This window comes from Parambassis ranga, chromosome 1 (assembly GCF_900634625.1).
Source record: "Parambassis ranga chromosome 1, fParRan2.1, whole genome shotgun sequence".
NCBI classification, from domain to species: domain Eukaryota; kingdom Metazoa; phylum Chordata; class Actinopteri; family Ambassidae; genus Parambassis; species Parambassis ranga.
The window spans coordinates 6656037-6667747 of record NC_041022.1 but is presented as its reverse complement, the minus strand read 5'-3'; the positions used below and the strand labels follow the sequence as shown (position 1 = coordinate 6667747).

Genomic DNA, 11711 nt, shown 5'->3' with positions numbered 1-11711 from the left:
ATAACTGACAGACAATGAATGAATGTGTTAAGGCATGCTAGGATATATGACATCACAAGACAGCTCTGACATAAATATGACACCAACAAGTCCCATGTTGCCCCGAAAGATACAGATAATGAATTTATTACTTATTGTCAGCCGTGCAATGATGAGAAATGAAAGTGGAAAGTGAGTTTGTATCATTATTCTTTTACATCTGTAAACGTCTTTTCTGGCAGGTTTATGCTCTGGTGGACGACCTAGTGGACAACATGTTCGACCTGATGGATGAACTTCATGCACACTAATGGATATGAATAAAACAAAAATGTTGTAAAACTTCCTTCTGTTGTGACGTCAATAAAGCTGTTGTGTGATCTGGAGTAACGTTTGTTCTGTCTCATTCACTCTTTCACGCTCCCATCAGCGGGGATGATGATAGTAGCTACCGCTGACTGTGCAAACGACGCGCCCCCCGTCCCCGCCTCCCTTTTACGCTCCCGGTTGTGATTGCTGTGTTTTCTCTGCGTGCCTGGCCTGCCGGTGCTGTATGCGTGTGTGGACGGGGCTGCCTCAGTGAGAGAGTGGGGGGTGAGTGAGCCGTGTGCTGTGGCTTATCCTTGTCCTATGCGGATTTCACCACTGGCTGCCTGGCCGAGCGGCTCGCATCATCCAGGGGGTGGTAGGCCTGAATTTTTGGACATCCAGGAGAGAAAACACTCACTGCTCGGCTCTTCAGTGTCGCTTTCTACCCGGATACAGACACGGAGAGGATAATTGTGGTTGCTCAGTTTAGTCGATTCCAGCGGCGCGGATATTATCGACGCTGAGGAGCTGGAGATGAGGAAGGCAGAGAGGCGAGGATGCTCAGTGGACACGGCGACACACGAGAGGTGGACATGGTAAGCAGGACTCTGTTTAAATCTTTATGAAACGTCTCTGCCTCTATACGAGCACACGGATTCAGAGTGAGGCAGGTGCTGATGTATGAACTCCGGCAGTGAGTGGCCTTGCACAGGAATCCGTGCCACACATGGCAAAGCGCGCAGGGATTCCACCGCAAGAGGGGGCGTGTGTGTGCGTGTGCGCTGGAGGGGGGGAAAGGGGTGCATTATGTAGACCCACTATAGGCGTCCTCCTCTTCTTTTACACATTGACACCTGAAAAATACGTTTGCGTTCGAGTCCAGTGGTTCGGACTTGATTCTGGGGCAAATGATGCCCTAACCGTCATCCCTAATCCCACCCAGTCATGCTTAATCTGACTTTAGCATAACCCCAAGTAAGTAGTTATCTCTGCCTGCTCCAGAACCTAATTCCCCGAAAAATACGGCTTACACCTGCTTCCTCAGCACGCATGCGCATCAGCTAACGTGGACGACGGGGTGACGTACATTGCGTGTTTGAGCAAATTGACGCATCAGACTGTCATCCTTAGGAGGTTTATTAAGTCAGGTGTACTGTTTGAATGAGCCACATCTTGAGTTAATGATTTATTTAATCAGATGACTAATTGCTCTGTGCACCAGAGACATTTTGTTTGAATTATTACTCTCAGATGAGTCATTTGAATGAACTGCATTAGACTGTGAGTCATAAAAAGAGCCCATGTCCTGGTGAAACCTCCACGGGGCTGTCAGAGTCGTCCTGTTGCTCACCCACAGCTCCTCCACAGTTTGTGTGTGTGTAGACTTGATCAGTGAATACACACATTGGAAATAAGTAGTAACATCAACAAATACTGTACATTGTATACATCGGGGTAACGTGATGTGTTGTGTATGTATGTGTGTTTGTCTCTGACGTGTGGAAGATAATGACTTAATCTTAAGGACAATCATAATTCAGGGGGAACAAGACTTGATTTTATAATAAACGTCTGGACCTAAAACTTCAATATTGAGAAAAATAATTCAATTCAAATAGATTCAGAGGAAAAAACTTAATAGAATAATTAGGTTAGGAAATAAATTTATACTCAGAGGTCTGACTCTTTAGTCAGAGGTCTGACTTAAAGGAAAGTCATGAGTATAAATACTGATTTTTATTGGGTAAAAAGTTTTTTATAGTTAAAATGGCATAATTCAGAGGAAAAGATCTGTGTAAAAACTCTCATTCTCTTCGTAGCGATGGGCCCTGGGAGGCTGTGAACCAACAATGTGTGAACCAACCACCTGTAGAAATAGTCAAACAGGGTTTGAATTCTCTCTGGGCATTTACAAATACCTTTCCTCAGACTGTTTCATCCTTTTTGCTCTGGATTCCTGCTCTTTGCCTTCTGTATTTGCACACATAGTGGTCAGATTCCTCCCACAGTGTATCTGTTGTAGTGTGAGGCTCAGATGAATGGATACAACCTTTGAGGGTATAGAGGGCCACGTGTGAGTGTGCGAGCTGAAGATGATTGTGCAGAAAGGTGATACCGGTGGAAGTTGCTGAGCTTTACCTTCTTCTTCTCTTTGCCCTTCGTGCTCTCTCGCTCTTCTCTGCCTGCCTCCTGCACATGCACAGACAGCTCTGAGGTTTGTCGTCCTCTCTGAGTTCTCTGAGGTCTCTGTCTCTGCCGTGTGTGTCTCAGGTCCTCTGTGCTTCTGCTGAGGTTTGCTGTTCAGCAGGACAAGACATCCTGTCCTGTAACTGGCTCCAGTGCCTTTGTGAGGCAGTAGTTTAACTGGAAAGAGACATGATTATAGCAACTGAGATCTTTAGTTTTTTACTGTACATCAATCAGAATAATTAAATGCCTAACATATTATAAGGCTATAATAAAAATAGTAATGCAGTTTAATAATTGACAGAAGGTTGTAGCTCTGCTTTGACAGTCTACATCACATGTTTCCATGTATTATTTCTGGTCTATTGAGAAAACTGACAGTGTGAAAACAGTTGTTCATTCCACTATAAACAAAACAGATCTTAGTTTAACTGCAATCAGACGAACCTCTGGCAGCAGGACTCTGTGGCCAGGAGCCGCTTCTTCTCATATCTGCATGTCACAGTCAATAGATAACAAAAAGTAGACATTATTAGATTAATATGAATTCAAAACAAAACAGTTTATAGCCGCTGCCATGAGTTATGACTCACAATTATTATTATTACATTAAATGTATCACACGCTTTATGAATTATTGATTGACATAACTAAGCTTGTTGTGATTATACTGCCCAGCCATTTGTTATATAAGTGTGTCTCGACGCTGTGTTCAGCCGGTATGTTTTCATTTATCCTGTGCTGTAATTTGATCCTTTCTGCTCCTCTGATAAAGGCAAAAAAACACTCGTATTTCTAATCATCTGACAGTTTTGTGAGCCGATGAATGATGAGAGGAGCTTCAGGTTTGTGGGGTCACACTAGTCCAGCTTTGGTTTAGTGGGTTAATTATGTTCTGTGTCAGTGGAGGCTCATGGTCGCAGGCAGAAAAAGAGGTATCACAGGAACCCTTAATGATCAATTCCCTCGTGTCCTCGCTGAAATATGAATTTGGAGGAGAAAAATGGGTTGTGTGTGTGTGTGCTGGCCTGATTAAAATAAGCTACCAAGAAGCCTCATCAGACACCTGAGTGCCAGAGCTTTAGTGTGACCTACTTCTTTGTGAGCTTTTCAGTCAGTTATCATCAGTCATTGTTTAAATCACTCGGTGTTTTCTTACTGACAAAGATAGCAAAGAAATAAATCAAACAGTGCAGCTTTCATTTTAGCCAAGCTAGTAGAAATGCCAGTGATGTCTGCTGGTTCAGACTAAACAGTTTTTCAGAAACTATTAATTGATTAAAGAGGATACATTGTCTTGATAAGCCTTAAGATTAAGAAGCAGTCTATTCATACATGTGTCTCTTCCTTACAGGGGCATCCTGTAACTCCTGACAGACAAGAGGAGCCTTCATTGGCATAGCAACCTCTCTCCTCTCCTCCTTCCCCCATTTCTCCTCTTAACCTGTTGGGTATTTGTTTTTCCACTTCTTTTCCCCTCCACATCTTCCATCACCTGTCACCATGACAACCTCAGCCCTGCGTCGGCAGGTGAAGAATATTGTGCACAACTATTCAGAAGCAGAGATAAAGGTATTGTAAAGAAAGTCTCTGAGTGTTGTTCATGTGTGTATACACAGCCGAGTAAACGCTGAGGTCATTCTCTCACTTTTAAAGACAAAGAGCATCACATGTGTGAAATTAATGTACAGGTTCGTGAAGCCACCTCTAACGATCCCTGGGGCCCATCCTCATCCCTCATGTCAGAGATTGCTGACCTGACCTTCAATGTGGTGGCGTTTGCTGAGGTCATGGGCATGGTGTGGAAACGCCTCAATGACAGCGGCAAGAACTGGAGACACGTCTACAAGGTGAGCTCATGAAAGTCCTCTCAGTCTCATCTCTTGCTTTGTTCCTTACAGTTTGGTATCAGTGTGGTAATCTGCATCTGACTTTAGGCTCTGACTCTGCTGGATTACCTGCTGAAGACAGGATCGGAAAGAGTGGCCCAGCAGTGCCGTGAGAACGCCTTCACTATTCAGGTATTAGACTGGACCTCCGACAGGGAGCCTCAGTAATTTAAACCTCTCAGCAAGAGAGCTGCGTGATAATTATTATTTATGGGTCAATGGGATCATTGCGACTTGTTACCTTGACAACCACTCATTATATACTTAATACAGTAAACAACCAATGTGACTAATTCACAAGCACAATTAAATCATTAAAATAAAGGAATCATTCCAAAAAAATATATAAAAAGGCAACAATTTTTGTACCCTGATTTGCTGTTTTTTTTTTTTTTTTTTTAAATGTGTGATTTAGACGCTGCGTGACTTTCAGTATGTGGACCGTGATGGTAGAGACCAAGGGGCCAACGTGAGGGAAAAGGCACGCCAGCTTGTGTGTCTCCTTCGGGATGAGGAGCGGCTCCGCCAGGAGAGGAGTCAAGCCCTAAAGACTAAGGAGCGAATGGCTGGGGGAGGCAGCGGCGGTGGTGGTGGTGGTGGTGGTGGGGGTGTTTACGGAGGCATACCCCCATCTTACCACCCAGGAAGACGCACAAGTCAGCCCAGCATGGCGGTGCTGTACGGGGAGGAATTCAGCCGCTCGCGAGGCTCTCCATCCTCCTTCAACTGTGAGTGCTGTTGGTGTCAGACCCTATCTGGAGCAATGAACAGCTTCTTTTGTATTTTGTCAATCTGTGAATAAATAGATCAAGAGTTAAAAATACACATTAGCATTCAGGCTTATCCCTAATGAAATGCTTTTTGTGCTGGTGCCCAGCACTTTAGACAATCCAGCACATAGATTATCAATACTGCAGCGTGGGCCTAAAAATATTCAAATCAGACCCACACTTCCTGCGCTCCTTTCCTCGGTGCATCTGTTCATGCATCCCTACATCAATCTGACAATTTTTTTTTATTCCCTCACGCACTGCCTCTGCAGCCTCGTCCTCATCTCCACGCGCTGCCTCAGACCTGGAGCAGGCTCGGCCTCAGACCAGCGGGGAGGAGGAGCTGCAGCTCCAGCTGGCCTTAGCCATGAGCAGGGAGGAGAGTCAGAAGGTAAAACATCACACATATGGTACTGTCATAATGTGCATTCTCCTTGAACTCCTCTAGTATGATAACCCTGCCTCTGTCTACACACACATTGTTCCTCAGTATACGAGCCACACGTGTCTCATTGCCTCTTGATGATTCCACTAATGGAAATGTTACAGACGATTTGAACATTCGCCCACCTTCATCTAGCTAGCCATTCCTTCCCCTGTTACCATAGAGATGGATGAAGACACACAGCTACTGATTGCTTAAAGCCTTAGCCAAAAGGAGCAAGAGCAGGTATACACACACCCTACAGCTTATTGTAAACATTTATTAACCCTTTATCTGTGTATTTGATGACACAGCTCTCCACTAATGACTTTCTTTGCCATCTTTTCAGGACCTCTGCTCTCCTTTATCAGAACAAACCAGCTTCTTTCTCCACATTTCAGCTCTCTATACAGCCACTTGTGCTGCTCTTAATTCGCTGGGCTGTGGCAAAGAAAAGTGTTTTGCTAATAACAGTGTGTGTGTGTTTGTGTGCGGCGTGGAAGTAATGTTGATGATGTCACAATGCCGCCCCTGCAGGAGCAGTGCTGTCGTCAAGGAGACGAGTCACTGTTACAGAAGGCCCTGGATGAGAGCCGAAGAGAGAGCCAGTCAGGGACACACGAGGTGAGTTTTGGTTTTGTTATGTGTGTAGGTACACGCATGCTGCTGCACATGAGTGTGTATTTGCACAGAAAGGTGGGCGTGTGCATTTTGTGGGCGGCTGCTGGCAGGCATTTGCAGAACGGAGCGTATGGTGTGGACTGTGAGATAGGGAGGGAAAATGAGACAAAAAGACACAGATCAGCATAATGAGGGAGGGAAACAGTAGAGAGCTGAGAGAGGAGAAAGAGCTGCCTGCTGAATGATAATGACTCTGTCTTCTCTAACCTTGAGCTCAGCATGACATTTCCCTAAAAGCGTACTCCTTATCTTGTAGCACATCTGCTCCCTCATTCATTGGCCTGTCAGCAAGCCAATCAGAGTCACCAGCCGTCTTATGTAAATGGGCTTATGCTTTGTAATTGGTGTTCTTATATTCATGTCAGTCTTATCATAGAAAGCCAGGTACTTTCTAATCATTGGTTCAAAGAAATGGAAATCTGTGGCTTCAGAAAGACACACGTGACAAGACTTACATCATCGTGTAGTCTTTACTCTAATGTAGTACAATATATAATAAAATATAAATATAAGGTGGAGCAGGAGTCATTTTTATGTGGCTATCCAGTCTCAATGATTCCTCAGTTTGGTTTACATTAGCAGAGATATCTGAAGTTTCCTAGTTCCTAAAATGATACTATTAATCTACAACACAGACATACACATATACATATATAAACTGACCTATAAAACTTTTTTAAATGACAATAAGCCATGCAAACTGTGGAAAAATATATTTCTGACTGGGTTATGAGCATATGCATTTTGCAAAATGTCCCAGCTTGGGATGAATAAAGTATTTCTATTACATACATACATACATGCATCAGCTGCTATATGCTACCCTTGTTTTTTTGGTTCCAAGGCTAAAAGTCCAGTAGGTGGTTTCAGTTCCTTTTTTAAAAGCAGACATCTGCCCGATGTTAAACTGTGCACTCTCTGTGGCAAAGATGTTTGTCATACCTAAGTTTCTTTCTCTCTGCTGCAGTGTAATCTGAAAACAGTGCCAACGAGACGCAGCCCTGAAAAAAAGTATTACACTGAGTTACCCCAAACATTTTTCACCGCATTATGTAATCTCATTTTCAACACACACACGATTCCAAACACCACACACAAGAAGCACCAAACGGTCTGTATGCTGTACGCTGGAGACTTTACAAAAATGGGCCAGTCAAATGATGTAAACTAGGAGTTCTCTTATAAATATGTGTTTTGCTGCTTTAAATATGTGTTTTCATGTGAGTGTTCAAAGTGAACATTGGTTTCTTGTAGGCGAGTTGAGATATTTCATTGTAAACAAACCCAAATGAGAACTGCCAGTAGGATCAGGGACTTTTTTCTAACTAAATATTGACATGCTGCTTCCTGAAAACATTTCTGTTTTTTCAGCAAATATTATTTCCTAATTCTGTTTCATTCACTGATGTCTAAACTTCACTTTTTGCTAAATCTCTAAACTGTTTGTCACATGCATTATATTGCCACATTAACATTCTCTTAAAAGATAAGAGAATGTTTAAACTTATTTGCTCCCTGTCTAGTCCGCCATGTTGGACCTGGTAGACATATTTGGACCCCCATCCGAGCCGCCACCTCCCCCCACTGACCCTTGGAACTCTGCCCAGCCCACCTGTAACATCACGTCCGACCCCTGGGACTCTGTAGGTGAGTTGCTCGTCACAGACGCATGCAGACCTGTGTGGCGTCTCCTTTGCTACACTTAAAGCAAATGTTGTCCTTACAGCAGTCCACTCCAGTACTCCTGTGATTGGTAGCCCCTGGACAGGCCCGCCACCTTCTTCCTCTACCACGTCCAATCCTTGGGCTCCATGTGCTGATACACCGACAGACCCCTGGGAAGCAGCCCCTGTGTCCTCCAGTCCTGTCAATGATGTGTGGGACAGCCCAACAGATGGAGGTGCAGTGCTCATGAAAACATAGCAGTGCTCATGAAATGCTCAGACATTGATCAGCGTTGTATTGTGTATTTTGCTGTGTTCATCTGTTTTTGTTTTCCCATGCAGATGGTGATGGGACAGACCCATTCGCAGCACAGGAAGAGGAGAAGCCCAAACAGGATGTTCCCAAAGTGTCTTCTCCTCAGCCTGCCAGTCCCACAGGTAACGTAGTACCATCTTTGGAGGACACACTATATTATACCTTATTATCTGTACTATTTGATATGCACCAACATGAAACAACATGTATTCATGTAGAATGATATGTGTTGTAACATAGAAAGGATATCATTATATTGTTTGACCACTAGGGGTGCTTTGACTTCACTGTCTGCAGAACGTGTTACACCATTTTCATTCATGCATGACATTTTTTGGGCACTTCCACATTGACCTCATTTTTACATTGCACTACTGCTTCATACGTAACAGCATTAAACTGGCAAAGCATCTTCTTTCCTTAATAAATAAATAAACTCCCTTTCTTCCTGGTGCAGATGCAGAGTTATTTGGGGTAAAGCCAGAGTCTGACCTGTTTTCTGGGCTAGACTCCAGGACAGATCCATTTGGAACAGATCCACCAGTGAAACCCCAGGTGAATGGACGAGAGTCTGCCAGCCCGGAGATGTTTGACCTGTCTCGGCTAGCGCCGCCGCTCAGTGCCCCGCCTACCCATGTGTGTCGGACTCCAGAGGCTTTCCTGGGACCTACAGGGGCCTCGCTAGTCAACTTAGACACTCTGATACCCCTCAACCCCCCTAACAAGACGCACAATAACCCCTTCCTCTTAGGTAACTGCTCAACGATCCACTTACACTTGATATTACTATTGTTACATTTCCAGTGAACAAATGTCTGTCTTCACAGGTCTGAGCGCACCATCACCCACCAATCCCTTCCACTGTGACCAGCCCCGCCTCACCCTCAATCAGATGCGACCATCCTCCACCTCCCCGCTGCCTCCGCACATGCTCTCCTACAGTCCGTCTCTGCCCCTCCCTCTGCTCCACCAGCCACCCATCATTCCCTCCTCCCTCACACAACCTCCTGCTGGACTCCTGGACCTTCCCTCTAACCTCCCTCAGCCGCTGCTCCCCCTCTCGCCACGACCAACAGCCCGCACTCAGTCACAGACACAGACACACAGCCACAACCCTTTCCTCTGAGACTCATGCGTCTTTCAAGCTCTGCAGGTCTGCAGATGGAGACTGGACTCATTTTGGATGAATCTATGCTAACTACAGTGAGACTAGTCTAATTGGGCCTGAGGTGGATCCTGGTCTGATGTCATTGCGCACACTTGAAGTGAATCAAACTCGGACAAGATGTAATTGTGTCTGTCTAAAGGCACATCAGCTGCTATTTAACCTGAACTCTTGAAGAAAAGCTCATACACACACAAACACACTTCAACATGCACTCAGGCGCACTTCAGGGTGCATAGACAAACATGTACACAACACTAAACAAACAGGGTGTTTCTCATCAGTCCCTTCAATGCCTTTTCCCCATCAAGCACCCTCAGACCACAGAGACAGAACTGGGATGAAGCCACACACTTTGATTGTCCACCAAGGTTCACCAGGTTCGTTACCGCTGCTGCTTCACCGACAAAAGCATGAATGCAACCCAAATCCAAGACTCCAAATGATTCTGCTGAGCACCTGAGATGAGTCCTCCAAATAAATTCCTTTTTTTCCCTGATAAGTCAAACAGGATCCTAGGCTTCCTGCCACAGGGGGAGAGTGTAAAACTGTGTCACTAATCAAGAACAAATCACCTTCTATGGCCTGCATATACCTGATGATATATATTTTGCATCACTTTGTTTACCCTGCAAGCTCATTAGCATCCGGTCTTGAATTAGCTCAGTTGTTTGGCTCTGTAGGATCCAGGTGGATTCAAAAGTGGACTAAACCAGCCTAAGTTAGACCTCAATCTAGACCAAAACTGATCCTCACTGATTGTACCCCTATCAGACCCCCGTGCCTGTCTCTACAGCTGACCCACAATGCATTCCCGGCTGGTTCATGTTGGCACCGTTTAGGAGGACCTCAGGGAGATCGCTCTGCCCCCCACCCCACCCCACCCCACCCACCTCACATGAGATTCAACCTTTAGTAAATGAGAAGGCAGGAAAACTAACAGGGAGCTCAGTGACTTAATTTCAGATAAAAATGTGGGATCAAGAGAAAAAAAAGGAGGAGGAGTACAGGGAAACAAATAAGGTGCAATGATTCATCAGCAACAGGAGAGTCAGAGATGAATGAGGAGACACGATGTTTGGTCATCACTGCACTGAACCTGGACTTGAATGTGAAATGCCTGCCTATAGATACACACAGGCTTAGTACATATGTATTTAAGAGAATGATACAGCTGTATTATGAAGTATTATACTAATAAATGGATGGTGTTTGCATTATAATTTAAAAAAAGTTCATTGAGTCATCAGTCATTCGGTAATTGACACACTGAGAGCAACACAGTGCAACCATTAGATCCCTACTCATTTTCTATGAAATGCAAATCAATAGTTTGCAAAGCATTGTGGGAAGTTTTACTTTTTGCTTTGATGCAAACAATTTAATAAAGGGGCACAGCGAGTGATACAAGGGAAGTTGCCGAGGTGTGATGTGCCTGGACTTAACAAAAATCAATCGTTAATGCATTTGCAGACTTCATTGATGAACTGATATCCAACTCTCGCAGGTGAAACTTATCAGTATCATTTTTTTGAATGAGGTACGGGTTGAGGGGTCTACACATTGAGTACAGCTTCCCTGAACGAATGACAGGAAAATATAACAATATAAAATATAAACAATTCTGCACACTATAACGCACACAAATGATTATAGGAGTAATACATATAGCAGGATTTTAGTCCAAAAGCTCTGAGCTAACACGCTAAGAAGTGTTTTTTTTTACATTTTAACACTAATAAACAGATAATAGTGATGTACCAGGTGTTCATTCTACTCCCTGAAAACAAAGATAAATGTTTGACATAATCAAACAGAATGTTTGTCTGACCACCACTAGATGGCAGTGTTTACACTGTTTTCTTCCAACCAGTCAGTCAGTGAAAACTTGGCAGACAGAAAGAACTTACTTGTATGATCACCACTCTTTATTTAAAATCAATCAATTATCCAATTAATAAATCAGTTCCACTGTAATCATTGTGTTGGTTGCGGCTTTGCAGCCGATGTACCGTCTGGTTCTGTCTTTCTAACAGCATTCTTAAAAATTTCCTATGTGAAAGCTCCCTCAGAATCCTCATCTTAGTCCTTATTTGCATTCATTAAATCAGCACATCAAATTAATGTTGCGGTCCCCTCATCCCGGAAACTGAGCTTTTAGTTTCCCAGATGGCCAGATGGAAGTTCTGTCTCAGGGGTAAATGTTCATAGTAGTATGAAATTAGCGTCTTTGGGCCCTGCTGCTGCTAAAACAACATGCTGCATTTCCATTTATTTTTCATCCATGCCTTTCAGCATTATCTGTCCTCAGCTGTCTTCTTGGCATG

The 11711-nt window shown here is 44.0% G+C and overlaps 1 protein-coding gene across 2 annotated transcripts; it reads left to right on the top strand.

Moving 5' to 3' along the window:
- Positions 1-621: 621 nt before the first annotated feature.
- Positions 622-10502, top strand: epn3b (epsin 3b). Of its 2 annotated transcripts, none has more exons than XM_028407465.1 (12): positions 622-884; positions 3830-4047; positions 4167-4325; positions 4413-4496; positions 4780-5092; positions 5407-5525; positions 6096-6182; positions 7763-7886; positions 7966-8139; positions 8246-8341; positions 8728-8970; positions 9047-10502. In XM_028407465.1, the coding sequence occupies exons 2-12, from the start codon at positions 3979-3981 to the stop codon at positions 9343-9345; spliced, it is 1767 nt and encodes a 588-aa protein (XP_028263266.1). In that variant the 5' UTR covers positions 622-884; positions 3830-3978; the 3' UTR covers positions 9346-10502. The 2 variants fall into 2 exon arrangements, with proteins under 2 accessions (XP_028263266.1, XP_028263257.1); XM_028407456.1 differs by having other exon boundaries at positions 8677-8970.
- The last annotated feature ends 1209 nt before the right edge of the window (positions 10503-11711 follow it).

Coding starts and splice junctions, on each gene's coding strand:
- epn3b (XM_028407456.1), top strand. CDS start 3,979: ATGACAACCTCAGCCCTGCGTCGGCAGGTGAAGAATATTGTGCACAAC. Junction 5,093..5,406: donor CTCTCCATCCTCCTTCAACT/GTGAGTGCTGTT, acceptor CTGCCTCTGCAG/CCTCGTCCTCATCTCCACGC. Junction 8,140..8,245: donor GGACAGCCCAACAGATGGAG/GTGCAGTGCTCA, acceptor TTTCCCATGCAG/ATGGTGATGGGACAGACCCA.